Here is a 16,958-nt window from a genome sequence, read left to right on the forward strand (position 1 = left end):
CTCGCTGCCGCGCTCGCCTGCGCGCCGGGCCCGCCGCCGCCCCCGCCGGGCCCGCGGGCCGCGCACTTCGGCAACCCGGAGGCCGCGCACCCGGCGCCGCTCTACAGCCCCACGCGGCCCGTGAGCCGGGAGCACGAGAAGCACAAGTACTTCGAGCGCAGTTTCAACCTCGGGTCGCCGGTCTCGGCCGAATCCTTCCCTACGCCCGCCGCTCTGCTCGGAGGTGGCGGCGGCGGTGCGAATGGCACCGGCGGCGGCGGCGGCACCTGCGGCGGCGACCCACTGCTCTTCGCTCCCGCAGAGCTCAAGATGGGCACGGCGTTCTCCGCGGGCGCTGAGGCAGCCCGCGGCCCAGGGCCCGGCCCCCCGCTGCCCCCCGCCGCCGCCTCCCTGCGGCCCCCGGGCAAGCGCCCTGCGCCCCCCGCCGCCGCCGAGCCGCCCGCCAAGGTAGCCAAGGCCCCGGGCGCCAAGAAGCCCAAAGCCATCCGTAAGCTGCACTTCGAGGACGAGGTGACCACGTCGCCTGTGCTGGGGCTCAAGATCAAAGAGGGCCCGGTGGAGGCGCCTCGGGGCCGGGCGGGGGGCGCGGCGCGGCCGTTAGGCGAGTTCATCTGCCAGCTTTGCAAGGAGGAGTATGCCGACCCGTTCGCGCTGGCGCAGCACAAGTGCTCGCGCATCGTGCGCGTGGAGTACCGCTGCCCCGAGTGCGCCAAGGTGTTCAGCTGCCCCGCCAACCTGGCCTCGCACCGCCGCTGGCACAAACCGCGGCCTGCGCCCGCCGCCGCCCGCGCGTCCGAGCCTGAAACCACTGCCAGGGCTGAGGCGCGGGAGGCGACAGGCGGCGGCAGCGACCGCGACACGCCGAGCCCCGGCGGCGTGTCCGAGTCGGGCTCCGAGGACGGGCTCTACGAGTGCCACCACTGCTCCAAGAAGTTCCGCCGCCAGGCCTATCTGCGCAAGCACCTGCTGGCGCACCACCAGGCGTTGCAGGCCAAGGGCGCGCCGCCCGCGCCTCCGGCCGAGGACCTACTGGCCTTGTACCCTGGGCCCGACGAGAAGGCGCCCCAGGAGGCGGCCGGCGACGGCGAGGCGGCCGGAGTGCTGGGTCTGAGTGCGTCCTCCGAGTGCCACCTGTGCCCAGTGTGCGGGGAGACGTTCCCCAGCAAGGGCGCCCAGGAGCGCCACCTGCGCCTGCTGCACGCCGCCCAGGTGTTCCCCTGCAAGTACTGCCCGGCCACCTTCTACAGCTCGCCTGGTCTCACGCGGCACATCAACAAGTGCCACCCGTCCGAGAACCGACAGGTGATCCTCCTGCAGGTGCCCGTGCGTCCGGCCTGCTAGAGCGCGCCCTCCATCGCGGCCCCCCCGAACTGTGCCTTCTCTTGGAGACCCACGAGGAGAGCGCGCCCTGCGCGCCCTGAACCCGCGTCCGCTCCGGGGGCGCCCACCCCCGGTGAAAGTGTTGTCTCCGCTTCTCTCGGTGTGGCGTGACGGTAACCCCAATCCTCTCGTTGTGACTCCTTTCGGACCCCCCCCCCCCCTGCCGTGTGTCCCCTTCCCCTCCTTGGCGCAACAGGAGCCAATCTCTTTCTCTACAAGAGAGAAAAGCTGTAAGCGTTTGTCTCGTGGTTGGAAGCTTCCCCTTGGAGGGGAGAGCTGTTTTTCTTGCTAGTATTCGCTGTGTTCATGGTCTAGAAATGCGGTTTGCTCTCGCCTACCAATCTCTGCTCTCTATGTATGTAGCGTACGGGTTGTTTTGGGTGAATCTTGAGGAATAAATGCCTTTATATTTCACAGGCTGTAAATTGAACTTCCCACACGATTAGCTTTATTATGGCTTGTGAACTGCTGGAGTCTGGCTTTACCTTTTTGTATGTGAACAAATCAAATTGCTTAAAAAAGAGTTTTCTTTAGTATAGCCACAAATGCCTTGAACTGTTGTCTGGGATTGTTTTGGGGAGGGAAGGGAATTTTCAGAAAATGCTGTAGAAACTGCCTCAATACTTCACATAAGACTCTTTGGTTTTATCATCTTTGTTGAGGTAGGACTATATAAGTTCTCTCTAAATGTATATGTTGATTTATGAGTAATTGTTATTTATTCTTTATTTATTTATATTAATTATGAAGATTATGCTATTATTTGATTGCAGATCTTTTTTTTTTTTTTGGTACACTTTTCCCCCTCCCTTGCCACTCTTGACATTTCACTGTGCATTTTAGAAGAGAGCCTTTTTCTAAAGGGATCTGTTAAAAGTTTTAACTTTTATACCTATCTGAGCGAATTACAACCTACCATTTTATTCTGCTTGGAGGGCCCGTGAGGCCCCTGTACAACCAACAGCTCTTACTTTTAAATGCAATCTTTTTTCTACATACATTATTTTCTTAATTGTTAGCTATTTATAGAAAGCTTCAATAGAACTGTTTCAACTGTATAACTATTTACTATTCAAATAAAAATATTTTCAAAGTCAAAGTCAGATGGATTTATTTCCGCATCGCGTGGCTTCACTAAGGATTTAAAATGATTTCTTAAATGTCTGTTTTCTAGTAAAGGAAAAAAATCCTGCCACCTTCACTAGGATCATGGGTTTTTAGAGCTGAGCCTGAACCTCTGGGTCCTGCCCTTCTAGCAGCTCAAGGGTGTAGCCTCAAAAACTGGTGAACTGGAGCCAAAGGCTTGCTAGGGGTGTTGGGAAAGGTAGTGGAAGATGGGGCTAGAATGAAGGCCTGGGAGACTCTTCCAGAGAAATCTACATAAGTGCCCACAAGAATCTATCCTTTTGATCAAGGGGGTGTGAGACACACTTTAACTTAACAGACCCTGCATTTCCTGACCATTTGGGGCTCAGTGTAACAGTAATTCCTCAAATAAATAAGGTGGGTAGTGGTCTCATGGTCAGATTTCCCCAGTAAGTGAAACAAACCAGAACACTCGTGGCTACAACAGAAGTTAATGCAGTTTGGGGTAAGGGTTCAAAAATGATTTTTCAATCAGGTGAGCAATCCGCTTTTGGGGGAAAAATGGAACACCATCTGTTTAGGGTATTAGCGTTAATAACAGGTCATTACAATGTTTTCCGTTATGTGTCACTTAGCTCGTTGAAGAACAATTCTGACGCCCACCAGTTAATATTTCGAGTTGTTTCCCTCTCTGAAACAGTCCATTGCAGAGCTGTGCTAAACATCACAAGTGTGCATTTCCTTTTGTGGTATATTTTGCTACTTTTTTCCTAAGGCCCTCTAAATCAAATGTCCATCAAAGAGATTTTAGACATCTGCCCAGTAAAGGGCTGCATGTCTGAAGGATGTAGGTGGGATGGGGGTGGGAAGGACAGTCCATGAGAAACTTGGAAGGAACAACTGAGAGAGATCGGTTTGTTCAGACTCTGAGCCTGCAGTTTTGTGTGGGAGAGGGGTTAGAAAGACTGAGCTGTCAGGAACATTGAATATTCCTCCATTTGTTTTTTAAAAATTTTTTTTTCAACGTTTTTTTTTTTTTATTTATTTTTGGGACAGAGAGAGACAGAGCATGAACGGGGGAGGGGCAGAGAGAGAGGGAGACACAGAATCGGAAACAGGCTCCAGGCTCCGAGCCATCAGCCCAGAGCCTGACGCGGGGCTCGAACTCACGGACTGCGAGATCGTGACCTGGCTGAAGTCGGACGCTTAACCGACTGCGCCACCCAGGCGCCCCGAATATTCCTCCATTTGTGAAGGTCTTGCAACAGACCCAGAATGGCAATGAAGGAGAAGCCACTACAGGTAAGTTGCTCCCTGGACAGATCGCATTTGCCTTTTATTGGTGATGCCTATGTACTTTATCAGTTTGGAGAATGTATAAGCACAGGGACAAAACAGTAGTTATAACAACCTGGAAACTGGATAAAACAAAGGAAAACTCCAATTTGCAGGCTGTTGGCTGTCTCCTCTGAGCAACATTAACATGAGAATTTTTAAATGTCCTCCCCGAATTACACCATACGTGAAAAGACTGAGTGAGGGTCAGGGTATGTTCTATGCCCATAAAAAGTTTCCTGGAAAACCTGATGGTTGGCCACACATGACAAGTCGAGGCTTGGCTGCAGGAATGACATCTTGTCGTCTGTGTTTGGCCCACTGGTTTTCATGTCCATAATCATAAAGCATAATTTCTAAGATCCACTTTCATGAGGGTAAAGAAAATTTGGTTGTTTGCAAATGTGCTCTTTCATAGCTGGTGGAAATGTATTCCCAATGACCAAATAATACCTTTTCTAAACTTAGAGACCAGAATTTCATTTGTGTGAGATGTTCAGTGAAATTGCATACAAATTTGACCCCACTGAAGTAACGGAATGGTGTCCAAGAATTAGACAGGTTTTGTCTATTTATTTCAAAGTTACCTTCTATGGGTCAACAAGATATTCCACAGAAAGGAAATCAGATTCTCTCTCCATCTCTCTCTTTTTCATCCCTCCCTGGATAATAAGTTCACAAGGGCTCCCGTTTTAGAATACCAAGTGGAGACGTGCTCACCTTCTTTATAAATATGCAAAGGATGCTGAGAACATCCTGTGTCTCTGAGGTCACTCCAAGCTTGGACAACCTTCCCTGGAACCCACTGGCACAGCCACGCCCACTGCCGCAAGGGATTGTTGCTGGGAGGGGTTGGTGGGTTAGGGAATGGGACAGGACCAAAGAGGGAGGAGCTAAAAGAAGGGGCTAAATAAAGGAAAGGACTTAATTTTTGCCTGTGGTGTCCACACTTTTTCTCCTCCTACACGAGGGTGATATAATAAAAGTCAAAGGCTGCTCTGAGCTGCCTGGTTCCGAAGCGAACCGGCAGCTTTGCCCCTTTCTCCAGAGTTGATCACGTCCTCTTGACTCACGTTTCCCTGGAGGCCTGGAGAAGTCTGGGTCTGACGGGAGCCCTGGCTTCTCAAAGGCCTGCGCTGTGGAAGCACGTGCTCCGCCCTCAGCCAGAACCAGGGCCCAGTGGAGGAGTCCCCCAGTCACACAGCACTCCAGTGTAACTTGCGAGTGCCAGCAGTGAAGCCAGAGGCCCCACAATTGCCCACGATGAGCAGTCAGGGAGCAGAGCAGAACTGAAGCCTGGAGCCCGGCAGGACTCTAGCTGCTCCAGGGCACGTGGGAGTATGTGGGGGCCCCCGGGCAGAGACGAGGGCGCACAAGATTGGGCAGGGCAATGCCAGTCTCCAGGTTGCCCAGCCCATCTGTGCCAGATGCTGCTGATCACAAGGGCGCACTGTTTCCCATTGGCCCCCATTGCTCTGCTGCAGGCACCCGAGTGGACCTGCCATCTCTTTCCACCAGCTGCCCCTCTGTCCCCGACCCCTGGACTTCGTTCCACAGCCTCCACAATGTCTTCGAACAAAACGAAGCAGAAACTCTCCAGAGTCCTAGTGAACAAAGCACATCATGGTATTCTTCACCCACCAAATGTCTTGCTAAAGAGAAAGGGTCTAGAATGCACCTCAGGCAAGCTCCTTGGCTCTACTGATCCCTTGGCTTGCTGCAGGCCTCTGTCTCCTCATCTGTGAACCAGAGAGAGTGGGGCTCTGCAAGGTACAGTGAGACATCTGAGGAGGGTTCCCGAGACTGTGAACTGAAAGGCAGCAAGAACCCCAAAGGGAGCAGGTGTCCTCAGTTTAGGCAGGAGAAAACCTATATCTCAGAGCATGTTCTCTGGTGTTGAGGATGTTATGAATCCACTGGTCTGTGGAAGGCAGGCTTTGATCAAAACTTGCTGTCTTCTCACAGAAGGGACATTTTGGTCTTGTGGAGAAAGTTTCTGGCAAATAGACCCTAGCGCGTGGGGTCATTTATAATGACATATATACATACAGTGCGTGGTGTCACCCAGTTAGCTTATCCCAGGGCCAGGTTAAACTAGAGAGGCCTGTAAGGTCTGGTGGTTAAAGGCATGATTTGTGAGGTTGGGAGAAGATCAAGGTGAAACTGAGTTGTAGAGAGAACCCTGCCCCCCTCCCCCCTGCCAGGTGGCAAAGCATACCAATGTGAGAGAGTGGACTAAAGAACATGCAAGGGTCTTGATCCCCTCTGATTACCAAAGTGGTACCAAATCATGGAGCACAACACAGAAGTCTAAAGACACTTAGGATTCTAATCCTAAATTATGGAAATATTTGATTAATACTTTGGCAATATAACTTGAAGGTAATCGCCTGAAAATCCTGCTTGGCTGAGAAAGCCTCTAAATGCATCTTCGAGTTATATAGATCTTATATATTGAAAGAAAAATTGTTTCTTTATTACCAATCTGTAGCATTAAGTGACCAATACTCATAGGGAAAGCCTGGTATACTCATTACTCCTGGATTGCAATATGGCCACCATCTCTGACAGGCACGTGCATCAGCACCACAGAGGAAAGTTCAGAAGTGAAATCCGGTCCCAGGCCCACAATTATCCCCACCCAGTGGCTCTGGGGGAAAGAACTATTCCCAAACACCCAGAGTAGGAAGGCCATCCTCTAAGGGATTGTTCAAGGTCCTGGAGATGCCTCTGCTGACCTGGCACCTTGGTCAGCCAAGTGAGGTCAAGTATGTGGAGTCCACAGGAAGAAAGGATGAGAGAAGACAGCGCCTACCTGCCCAGGGATTTCCACAAACAGGGAAATCTTTTTTTCACCAGGAGAACTACAGAACTCCTGCTTCCTACTGAGGTTGCTAAGGAAACATAAATAATTTCCAACCGATTCATCAACATCTTGTCTTGTGCAAACAACCAGCTACATGTTTTGATGTCACCAAGGCGATTTCCCAGTCAAGAGGATTTTCTGCAGGAAAAATGAATCCTGTTTCTTTGGAGACTCCTTATGAGGAGCTGCAGCGGGGAAAGTACTACATGCCAGATTCAATCCCGGAAAGTGACAGAGACCAGTGAGAGGCGTCACCAGCAAGACACCTCTGAGGGACCTCCGTGGCAAAGAAAACTGACTTCTCACTGCCAGTGAGAGAAACAACTTGGCTTACAAATTTACTATCCACAACCTTTTTTTTTTTTTTTTTTTTTTTTTTTGGTCATCACTGTGGACCGATATGCTTCTCAAAATCATAGAACGTATTTGAGCATATGACTTGAAGTCAGTTAACATATTTTCACCAACCCAAACACACACCCCTTCATCCCTTAACTGTCATCATTTGTCTAACACATATTTTTATTGTGGGCTTGGTCTGTTGCATCTGGAAAGTGAAATGTTCAAGATGTGATGATCCCTCTGGCAATATATATGGTGAGCAGATGGGTTGAGGGGTAAACGTGCTCATGTTTGTCTTATTTGAAGATTTCTATACTGTGTGGATTTCCTGGTGGCATTTCTACACAAAGCATCAATACTGATGATGCTTTTCTTTAGCTCATTGCATGAGCCTGTACTACTGAGACAAAGCGATCTTAGGATGCTTACTGTATTGAAATGAAACCTATAGGAAATTTACTGCCAGTCAGAGCACATTCAAACGTGTGATTATTGGGAGCCAATAATTCGAGCATGTCAGATTCACGCTGTGCAGCGTCCCCAACATCTATTAGAAGCTGGTCCCCATGGTTTGCACTCCCAGTTTACAGTGCTGCCTCCCTTCATCAGAACTCAGGTGTTCACTGTTCCTGCCACTCGGTTTGAGCCAGTAGAAAAAGCATCACACAGTGGGAAACAAGAATGGCAGAAACTTCCACCTGAATGCGTTGTTCTCCTATTCCACTCATCAGAATAAAGGCCCTTTTATTCGAATGCAACATCTGCTTCATCTCTGTTGTCCAGGACCAGGGCCTTGATGCAATGCCCCTTCTCAAACGCTACAGTCAGGTGTCACACCTGATGGTGACAGGATGGACAGACTGAGCCAAGAGGCTATTGTCTGCTGAATCTGATAGGAAGCAGAGGAGGTGTTAATGCATGGAAGGGTTTCAGAGAAGGCTCTTTTTATAGGAGGAAAAAAAATTAGTGTAAAATTTCCTCCAAGCTCAAAGAACAGAAAGGGGTGTGGATCGTAGCTGAAACCCACATGTCTAATATTGCCATTTAAAAGCTTGTCACACCAGGTGCCTGGGTGGCTCAGTCAGTTGAGCGTCTGACTTCGGCTTGGCTCATGGTCTTGCGGTTCATGGGCTGGAGCCCCACGTCGGGCTCTGTGCTGACAGCTCAGAGCCTGAAGCCTGCTTCAGATTCTGTGTCTCTCTTTCTCTCTCTCTGCCCTTCCCCATCATGCTCTCTCTCTCTCTATCTCTCTCAAAAATAAATAAACATTGAAAAATTTTTGTAAAGCTTGTCACACCAGGGGCGTTTGAGTGGCTCAGTTGGTTAAGCATCAGTTTGAGCCCTGTATTGGGCTCTCTGCTGTCAGCGCAGAGCCTGCTTCGGATCTTCTGCCCTTTCTCTCTCTGCCCCTCCCCTTCGCTTTCTCTGTTTCTCAAAAATAAGCATTAAAAAAAGAAAAAAAGCTTGTCACACCAATTGATTGTCATTCTTTCCTACTGCAATGTGTCCCACTTTCCTATGTAAAATGAACCTTGATCATTCCAGAATGCAGCTACAAAGAGGTTATTATTGGGAGATGGGCAGAAACTGATAGGTACAGTGTACATAAAAATGAACTGTCAGGGACACAAGGCAATGAACCAAAGTGCAGGCTCTGTGTGTCCAAATCCAAACCGAGTCATGTTAGATCTCACCACATGTGTTACAAACATAAAGGAATACGCTCTTTTCTCACTCCTCTCTTTAATAAAAGACCCTTATTGCTTCTTTTGAGCAGTGTTGTTATCCTTGATATCTTCTTGAGGGTTTCCGCATGAATTATCTTGATAATTCACCAAACACCAATTATAGTTTTAAATCATTTTAGTGAAACATTTACCTAAGTGAAATTTCATATTTGGGGGCACCTGGGGGACTCAGTTGAGTGTTCGACTTTGGCTCAGATCATGATCTCAGAGTTTGTGAGTTTGAGCCCCACATCAGGCTCTCTGCTATCAGCATGGAGCCCTCTTCAGATCCTCTGTCCTCCCTCCCCCTGTCCCTGCCCTACTCTCTCTCTCTGTGTCTCTCAAAAATAAACATTAAAAAAAAAAGATTTCAGACTTGTATCAGAAAATTTTTTGCTATATTAGCCACAGAGAAAATCATGATTTTCTCCTTTGCATTTTCAAAATTTCTTCAGTCAGTTCCAAGAGAACTAAAAAAAAATTGAATAAATATTATTATAGCTACCTTGACTTGTTTGTTGCAGCAACTGTGATCTTATACCTTCTAAGGTGGTACTGAGATTCCAGAATTATTGCCACTGTGGTATTTCACAATTTCTACCATTATAACTTAAGAGGCTAACCCAGGGGTCAACAAACCAGGGAGTCAGGTGGCCAAATCTGGCCATGAGCCTATTTTTGTAAATACAGTTTTATTGGAGCATGGCCACACCGTTTGTGTACTGTTGTCTATGGCACCACTTAAAAAACCCTGAGTGTTTAATTGAGAAAGTTAAATAAGTAGGAAGCTGCTTCCAAGACAGTTTTCTTAATACTGTGCATGTTTGGGGCTCCTGGGTGGCTCAGTCTGTTAAGTGTCCAAGTACAGCCCAGGTCATGATCTCATGGTTCATGAGTTTGAGCCCCGTGTTGGGCTCTGTGCTGACAGCTTGGAACCTGGAGCCTGCTATGGTTTCTTTGTCTACCTCTCTATGCCCCTCCTCTGCTTGTGCTCTCTCTCTCATTCTCAAAAATAAATAAACATTAAAAAAAATACTTTGTATGTTTGTCGCGTCAACTGGAGTGGCTCTCAGGCAATACGTACAATTTCTCACCTGTTATGTCATTCACTGAAATGTACACAGAAGAGGAACATCATCTCCTGGTATGAAAGTTGTTTCCTCACTGCAATAATGGCTGAATTTATTGAGTGAAATGACAACTCTTAGGCTGAATCATAATAAATAATAAGTAAAAATAGAAACTAAAAATAAAAAGTTTTATATCAAAAATTTTGTATGGTTCAACCTGACATTTCAAGGGTTTTGTTAGTCATTGATTTAGCAATTTTGTGAAAGCCAGAAGATAACTTTAATTTGGCATTTGTCAGTTTTAAAATAATATTAATTGGAAAACAGCAAGCACCTTCATGATAACTGCTGGCCTCATTTAATTTTGCAAATACATGAGCATTTGGGGCATTGAGATCAACGTCCAACAGTGGAGAGGCAGCTCTGATTAGAAGTTCCCAACCTCTACTTGAAACTTTTTCTAAAGCAATTTTCTGATCCAGCTTCACAGGCCTATCAACTGTGGCAGCTACAGTGGAGAACATTCCTAGTATGTGTTTTTGGGATGCTGGTTACTCAAAGTGTGGACCGTGAACCTATAGCATTGGCACCAACTGAGAGCTGGGTTAGAAGGGTGGAAGTGCAGGCCCTTCCCCAGACCTGCCAGATCAGAATCTGCACTTTCATAAGATCCCCAGCAGGTCTGTGTGTACATTGCTGTCTAAAGTGAGTGATTGAAAGTGTGAGGTCTTGGTCATGTATGGTATTCCCACTTGTTGACACTGGCAATAAGTGTGGCCTGGGAAGAGTTGATGGCTTGAAGTCTTAACCAGAGACTACTACCCCCAATTAATGGTGGATTTGTAACAGTAATAGCTAAAATTCTTTGAGCCCTAATTACTCACCTGGTCTATGACCTTAACATGAAATACTCATTAATTTCTCATGATTACTCTGTGAGGTTGTATTGGTTAGCCCCATGTAACAGATGGGGACATGGAAGGTTTTAAGAGGTAATATGACTAGTAAGTGGTGACATTCAGGTGAGAGCAAGGAGGAAACTGGCTCACAGAGATAAACCTTGAAGGGAGCAAATGTGCCAAACCTTGAAGTGAGAATTCAAATGGATAGTGACATACAATCTTCTTGTCATTGATAGGGGCCACCAAAGCATGGAACATGACCTTGTGGTATAAGAACACATACAGTTCTAGTACCAAATCATGGAAACACCTAATTTATGTTTTGGCAATTTGACTCCAAAGTAATAGCCTGGAATTTCCACCTCAGTGAGAGAGGAGCCATGCATGTCACCATTTCAAGTTCTCTCTTTCTTGTGCATTGGAAAAACTTCTTTTTTAACGTGACCCAACCTACAAACACAAATAACCCGTACTCATGGGAAATTGGGTAATTCAGCAGTCCGTGATTATAACTAAGGCCCTCACACTGGCATCTGTAGTATCAAATTTGTAGATTCTGAACCACTTTCGCTTTGCTTTAACAGGCTGAAGATGCGAGCCATAAGAGAGAGAGAGATGTTTGAATTCTTTGTGAACAATGGAGTTTTAGGCTGCACCATAGTGAAGACATCACATGGGGCCAGCACGCTCATGTACATGTCTTCTTTCAGTTCTCTACCTTCCACCTCGGTTCTAAAAGCACTTGGTTGTGGAAATCGCAGCTCTATACCTGCCAGCAAGTTAACAGGCCATCCCAGAACCATGGCAACCAGCAAGAGTGAGAGAATGAAAGGTCCCTGAGCACATGTCGTTAAGCACTCCCTGCTTAGCCCCAACCAAGGGCAGGCAGAGGGACACCAGTGCTGAGAAGAAAGGGGGCCGATCCCAAACCCCAAATCTGAAACTCACAGTTGAGTCACTTTAAAGAAAACTTTTCTTTTCTTTTTTTAATTTCTTGGGGCGCCTGGGTGGCTCAGTCGGTAAAGTGGCCAAATTCAGCTCAGGTCATGATCTCGCGGTCCATGAGTTCGAGCCCCGCGTCAGGCTCTGTGCTGACAGCTCGGAGCCTGGAGCCTGTTTCAGATTCTGTGTCTCCCTCTCTCTGACCCTCCCCCATTCATGCTCTGTCTCTCTCTGTCTCAAAAATAAACGTTAAAAAAATAAATAAAATAAAATAATTTCTTTATGTTATTTATTTATTTATTTATTTATTTTTGAAAGAGAAAGAGAGAGAGAGAGACAAAGCATGGGTGGGGATGTGAGCAGAAAGAGAGGGACATACAGGGTCTGAAGCATGCTCCAGGCTCTGAGCTGTCAGCACAGAGCCCCACACAGGGCTCGCACTCACAACAGTGAGATCATGATCTGAGCTGAAGTTGGCGCTCCACCAAGTCACCCAGGCACCCTTAAACTTTTCAATAAAAAAATTAATTTTGTGCCTCAATAAAAAATGTAATTTCCCACCAAGGTGGGATTTCACAAGCTCACATGCAAAGGGACCTTGTTTCTTCTCCAATATGCCATAGACTGCCAGGCACCAGGAACTCAGAGAACAAATGCCTGCTTTCATCATCTTGTCTCTGCCATTTAAGAGCTATGTGACCTTGGGTGAGTTAAACTCTCTTTGCTGTTTTCTCACTGATAAAGTGGAGGAGTAGTACCTACCTGTACTGGACATTTATTATGTTTTCTGCATACCCTACAGCTTTTGAACACCCTTCCTATGTTTGGCTAATTTGCCATCCCATGAGTCTTGCCTCCCCATGCAGGATCCAGAAACTGGTTTCTTCAGCCTCCCTTGCAGCTAGGCTCTGCTGTAAGGAAATGGAAATGACCATTGTTCTATAGTAAGGTCACCCTCACAGCTTGGGTTAGAAGTGCTCACCTCTAATAAGATATCTCGGCAAGGCGTGGTTGCAGAACAGCGATGGGAAGGAGGTGTGACAGGTGCAGTCAGCACCAGTGAGGGGAGTGGAGAGGCATTTGTGGGGATCTCAGCCTCCATGCTGTGGTGAAGGCCCAGGGCCATGGTGTAAGCTGAAGGTGGGTTTGGCAGGCTGATTTAGGTGTTGTTTCTGGCTCTTTTAGCCCTGAAACCTTTCACATGGCCCTCCTGGACAGTCTGTGAGGTAACCAAGAGCATTCAGTAAGTGATTTATCTACTTCAGCTGGCTAAAGTGCATTTGGCTGTCTGCAATTAAGTACCACCCAAGGCTGTTGTTGAGGACAATTTATTTAGGTCAAGTACTCATGAGAAAGCATTCTTGTTATTTTGAGATCTTTGATGTCTATTTGATCCATCCACAGGATGTGACAGAATACAGATTCTGAATTTTGTATAATGTTAATGCCATGTGGTGCAGTTTTAAAACATTTCTGCAAACACTTTGACATTGCTTCCATTGAGAGGTAGAGTCTTTGTCCCTCCCTTGAAACTGAGTGACCTTTGTGACTGTTCCTCAAAATGTAGTAGGAGTGACACTGTGTGACTTCTGAAACTAGATTAGCAAAGTCTATGTGGCTTCTACCTGAGTCTTTCTTGGGGATCTCAATCTTTCTGTGGGGTAGCCCAAGCTGTGCACAGAGGCCACATATATGTGTTCTGCTGACAGCGTAAGGTGAGATCTCAGTTAACAGCCAGGACTGACTCCAGACACACAAGGAAGCAGGTGAGCCTCTGAGGTGATGCCTGTGCCCTGTACCACCTCAGAACACTTGTGGGAGAGCTCAGGGGAGAGCAGGGGAGAGTATGTAGTTAACATATGGTGTTATATTAGTTTCAGGTGTACAATATTCAGCAATTCTATACATTACTGTGCTCATCATAAGTGTACTCTGTTATTTTAAATCACTAAGTTTTGGAGGGATTCTATAAGTAACAATAGATGTCTGGTTTTCAGAGTGTGCATTTTTCTATTCGGTCTTCATATCAACCCTGAATGGGAAGTATTATAACTCACTACTTTGGATGTGAGGAAAATGTCTGTGAATGTTGAATGCCTTGCTTTCATCATAAGGCTCTTTGAGATGTGGAGAGATCAGATGCCAGGTAACTGGCTCCCTGGCATAGAACTCTTTATATAAAGTGATGTGGTCAGGCTCCAGAGGAATAGGGGCCACACTCAGCCATGACACCACTGAAAGCGTCATTAGAACATGCTGTTGTGTGCACATGCCTTTTGGACACTTTCTTCATCTCATATTTAGAACAGCCATTAGGTCAATTTTTATGACTGTGTAATGACAAATCACCCACAAACTTGATGGCTTAGAACAATAGTAATTTACTACATTTCATTGTTTCTATGGGTCAGGAATTCCGAAGCAGCCTGGCCTGGTGGTTCTTGGCTTGGGCTCCCTCATGAAGGTATGGTCACATGTTAGCTGGAGCTGCAATCCAATGAAGACTGGAGGATCCACTTCTAGAATGTCTCTCTCCCATGCCTGTCAGTCTGCACAGTGCTGCTCAAGTGTCCTCACTGCATGGTGCCTGACTTTCTCCAGAGCAATTCATCCAAGAGGCCATTATCTTTATGACCTAATATCAGAAGGCACACTCCATCACTTTTGCTGTGTCCTCCTGGTCCAACAGATCATCTCTGAATCAGCGTGGCAGGGACTGCACAAGTGGGAGGATACTGGTGATGATCACTGAGTGGGGCCATCTTTGAGACTGGCCACGAGTCAGTAGTATTACCTCAAGACACAGGTGAGGAAGCAAGAGTTGGGATGGTTAGCACTCAAGGGCTCAAGGCCACAATGGGGGCTGTGCAGCTGAGATCTGTAGCTACTCGTCTCTGCCCTCCAAGCCTGTGTTCCTCCCCATCTACAATGAAAGGTGAACTTATAGTGTATTTTGATGCACTGTTAGTTTTTTCAGGAATTTCTTCAAAATTGGGAAATTCTTCAGAATGTTATCATGGAAAGAAACATGGGACGTGTGGGTTGGTCAAGCTGAACCGGGGGCCTCCCTTTTTCCCTGAATGAATACCTCATTTTGGTGGGGCTGAAATTCTACCTTTTGCCTGGGTGCCCCTTTTTAAAAATATTTTTTTCTTTTCTTAAGCTGATGGGTAATTTAAACATGGGAAGAAATGGATCCTAGCTTTGTGTGTTTTTTTTTTCTAATGCAACTCCAAAACTGACTTTATAGAATTTTGCAATGATCAGTCTATTAGGGATAAAATTACGTAAACTCTGATTCAGTAATTTCCCTTTTGGGAATTTATCTTACAGAAATAGAGACAGTGGTATGTCAGGCTATAGGTGTGATGGTGTTGGCCGCAGGCACTTTTGTTACAGACAAACACTGGAAATCACCTGAATGTGCACAGATGGGGGTTGAGTAAAGAAAGGTACGTCTATTCTAAGGAACAATATGCAACTATCACAAAGTGTAAGTTGGAGGGAGAGGTGCCCGTGATGTACTGCGAAGTTTAAAAAAGTTGTAATGATATGTATTGTATGATGTTATTTCTGTAAATAGGAAAGTCCTGTATCTTTGTGTGTATTTGCATTCATCTGGAAAGAATCTGCTTATCAACTGGATGGGGTGGGTGTTGCGATGAGAACAGATCATTAATTTTAGAAGGAAAAAAATACAGAATACATGGTGTAAAGTACAAATCTATACTTTGACTGTTTTATTAAAATGGTGATTAGTAAGTAAGTCTTCCCTAATCTGAGTTTTCCTCTTGGCACTCTGCCCTCTTCTTCAGGTTGAAACAATTCCAGGGGTTCACTTTTTCTGGTGCCTTAAAATGGAGATGCCAAGATTTCCCTGAAGGAAGGCTATAGAAATAACTGTTTCTAGGGGGCCCATAATCACCCATCAACATGGAAGACAAAATAGGGTGATATTTTTTAAAGGGAGGAAAAGATGATGCCATTAATGTGCAGCCCTTGCTGGTTCAAACTGTTCACTGAAGATTTGCAGCAAATGCTCTGTAGGCTTGGCAGGAGGGAGATCTGTTATTGAGGCCCTCTGCCTGCACTTAGCCCAGCGGCCATTTCTCAGGGAATATTGATCAAAAGTACTCACCTCCACCATCTCAGGAGCATAATGCAGTCCCTGAGTATTCATGGGGGAAAAAAAAAAAGCTTTTCTTTGCCAGGCTATTTTCTGAAGTCAAAAAGATCCTTTCAGGAGCTATAATAGCAAGACCCTTCCCACTTCACACCCTTGGTGAGAGGCACACTCCAATTTTCAGACCCCCAGGACCCCACGTCAAGGTGGAAGCTGACAAGTGTGACCTCTTTATGTAAAATATTCTCTGTCAAACTCAACAAGCATTTTGCTAGAGGGACAGGTGGTACATACAAGTGGAAGATTAAAAATTACAGCTGGACACATAGGGAAAGGGAACTCTTGTCCTGGAGAGAATTTATTCATTTATTCATTTATTCTTTACTTCACCAAATAATGTTTTAAATATAATTTTTGATTACATACACAATGTCCTCCGATATCTGAGGCAGCAATATCTTGGTGTGAATGTAAAAAAAAAAAAAAAAATCTAGTCAGTGTTTTTCTTGTCAGACATAGTTAAAAAGGGAGGATGCTAACTGGGACTTCCTAATTTCTCATTTGTTCTGTAAGAGGCAGAATCTTCCAGACAAATATTTCTTAACACGACAGCTTGTTATAAATTCTCACCCCCTTCACCTTATCCAATTTAATTTAGGATAGTAGAGACTTGGGTATTCAAAGTACTTTTAATTTAAAATGATAGCAACAAAAAAGCAATCTCCAATTCCAGAAAATTCTTTTGAATGACTCAGAAAGAGTATCATTTCAGAGTGCCTGCTGTTTGGGCTGCTGTCATTTGCTAGTTTTGGAGGGCAAGTGTGAGAGCATATTTGGGGCAGGGAGAATGTCACTTTTGTTTAAAATTCCCCTGATTCCCAGGGCTGTCAGCTGGGCTTTCTATGTTGTCTGGGGGTGAAGATGTGGTTTAAGCTGCAATAGGCAGTGGGCAAAGAGACTCTTCAGTTTTGGGAGCAAGTCTCTTTTCATTCTGTTCAAGGGCAGTCTTTGGGGCAAGTAAGGACACGGATGTGTCTTCACCTTCTTAACTCCTGAAACATAAAACTTTTCTCGGGGAAGAATGAACAGAATATTGTGGCCAAAGCTAAATCACTCTGTGGATCTGTGTGTACAAAGTGCAGGAGGACATCCTGGAGTGTGGCATCAGCATGTATAGCCTATTCT

At 46.1% G+C, this 16,958-nt stretch overlaps 1 protein-coding gene across 1 annotated transcript in view; it reads left to right on the forward strand.

Annotated features, from left to right (window-relative positions):
- The window catches only part of INSM1 (INSM transcriptional repressor 1), a 2,187-nt gene extending 677 nt beyond the window's left edge, over positions 1–1,510 (forward strand). The window contains exon 2 of the mRNA XM_049650106.1: positions 1–1,510. This exon is cut by the window's left edge and continues 1 nt beyond it. Within this exon, the coding sequence (XP_049506063.1) occupies positions 1–1,341 (1,341 nt within the window). The 3' untranslated portion in view covers positions 1,342–1,510.
- Positions 1,511–16,958: the final 15,448 nt, after the last annotated feature.

Source organism: Panthera uncia (assembly GCF_023721935.1).
Source record: "Panthera uncia isolate 11264 chromosome A3 unlocalized genomic scaffold, Puncia_PCG_1.0 HiC_scaffold_11, whole genome shotgun sequence".
NCBI classification, from domain to species: domain Eukaryota; kingdom Metazoa; phylum Chordata; class Mammalia; order Carnivora; family Felidae; genus Panthera; species Panthera uncia.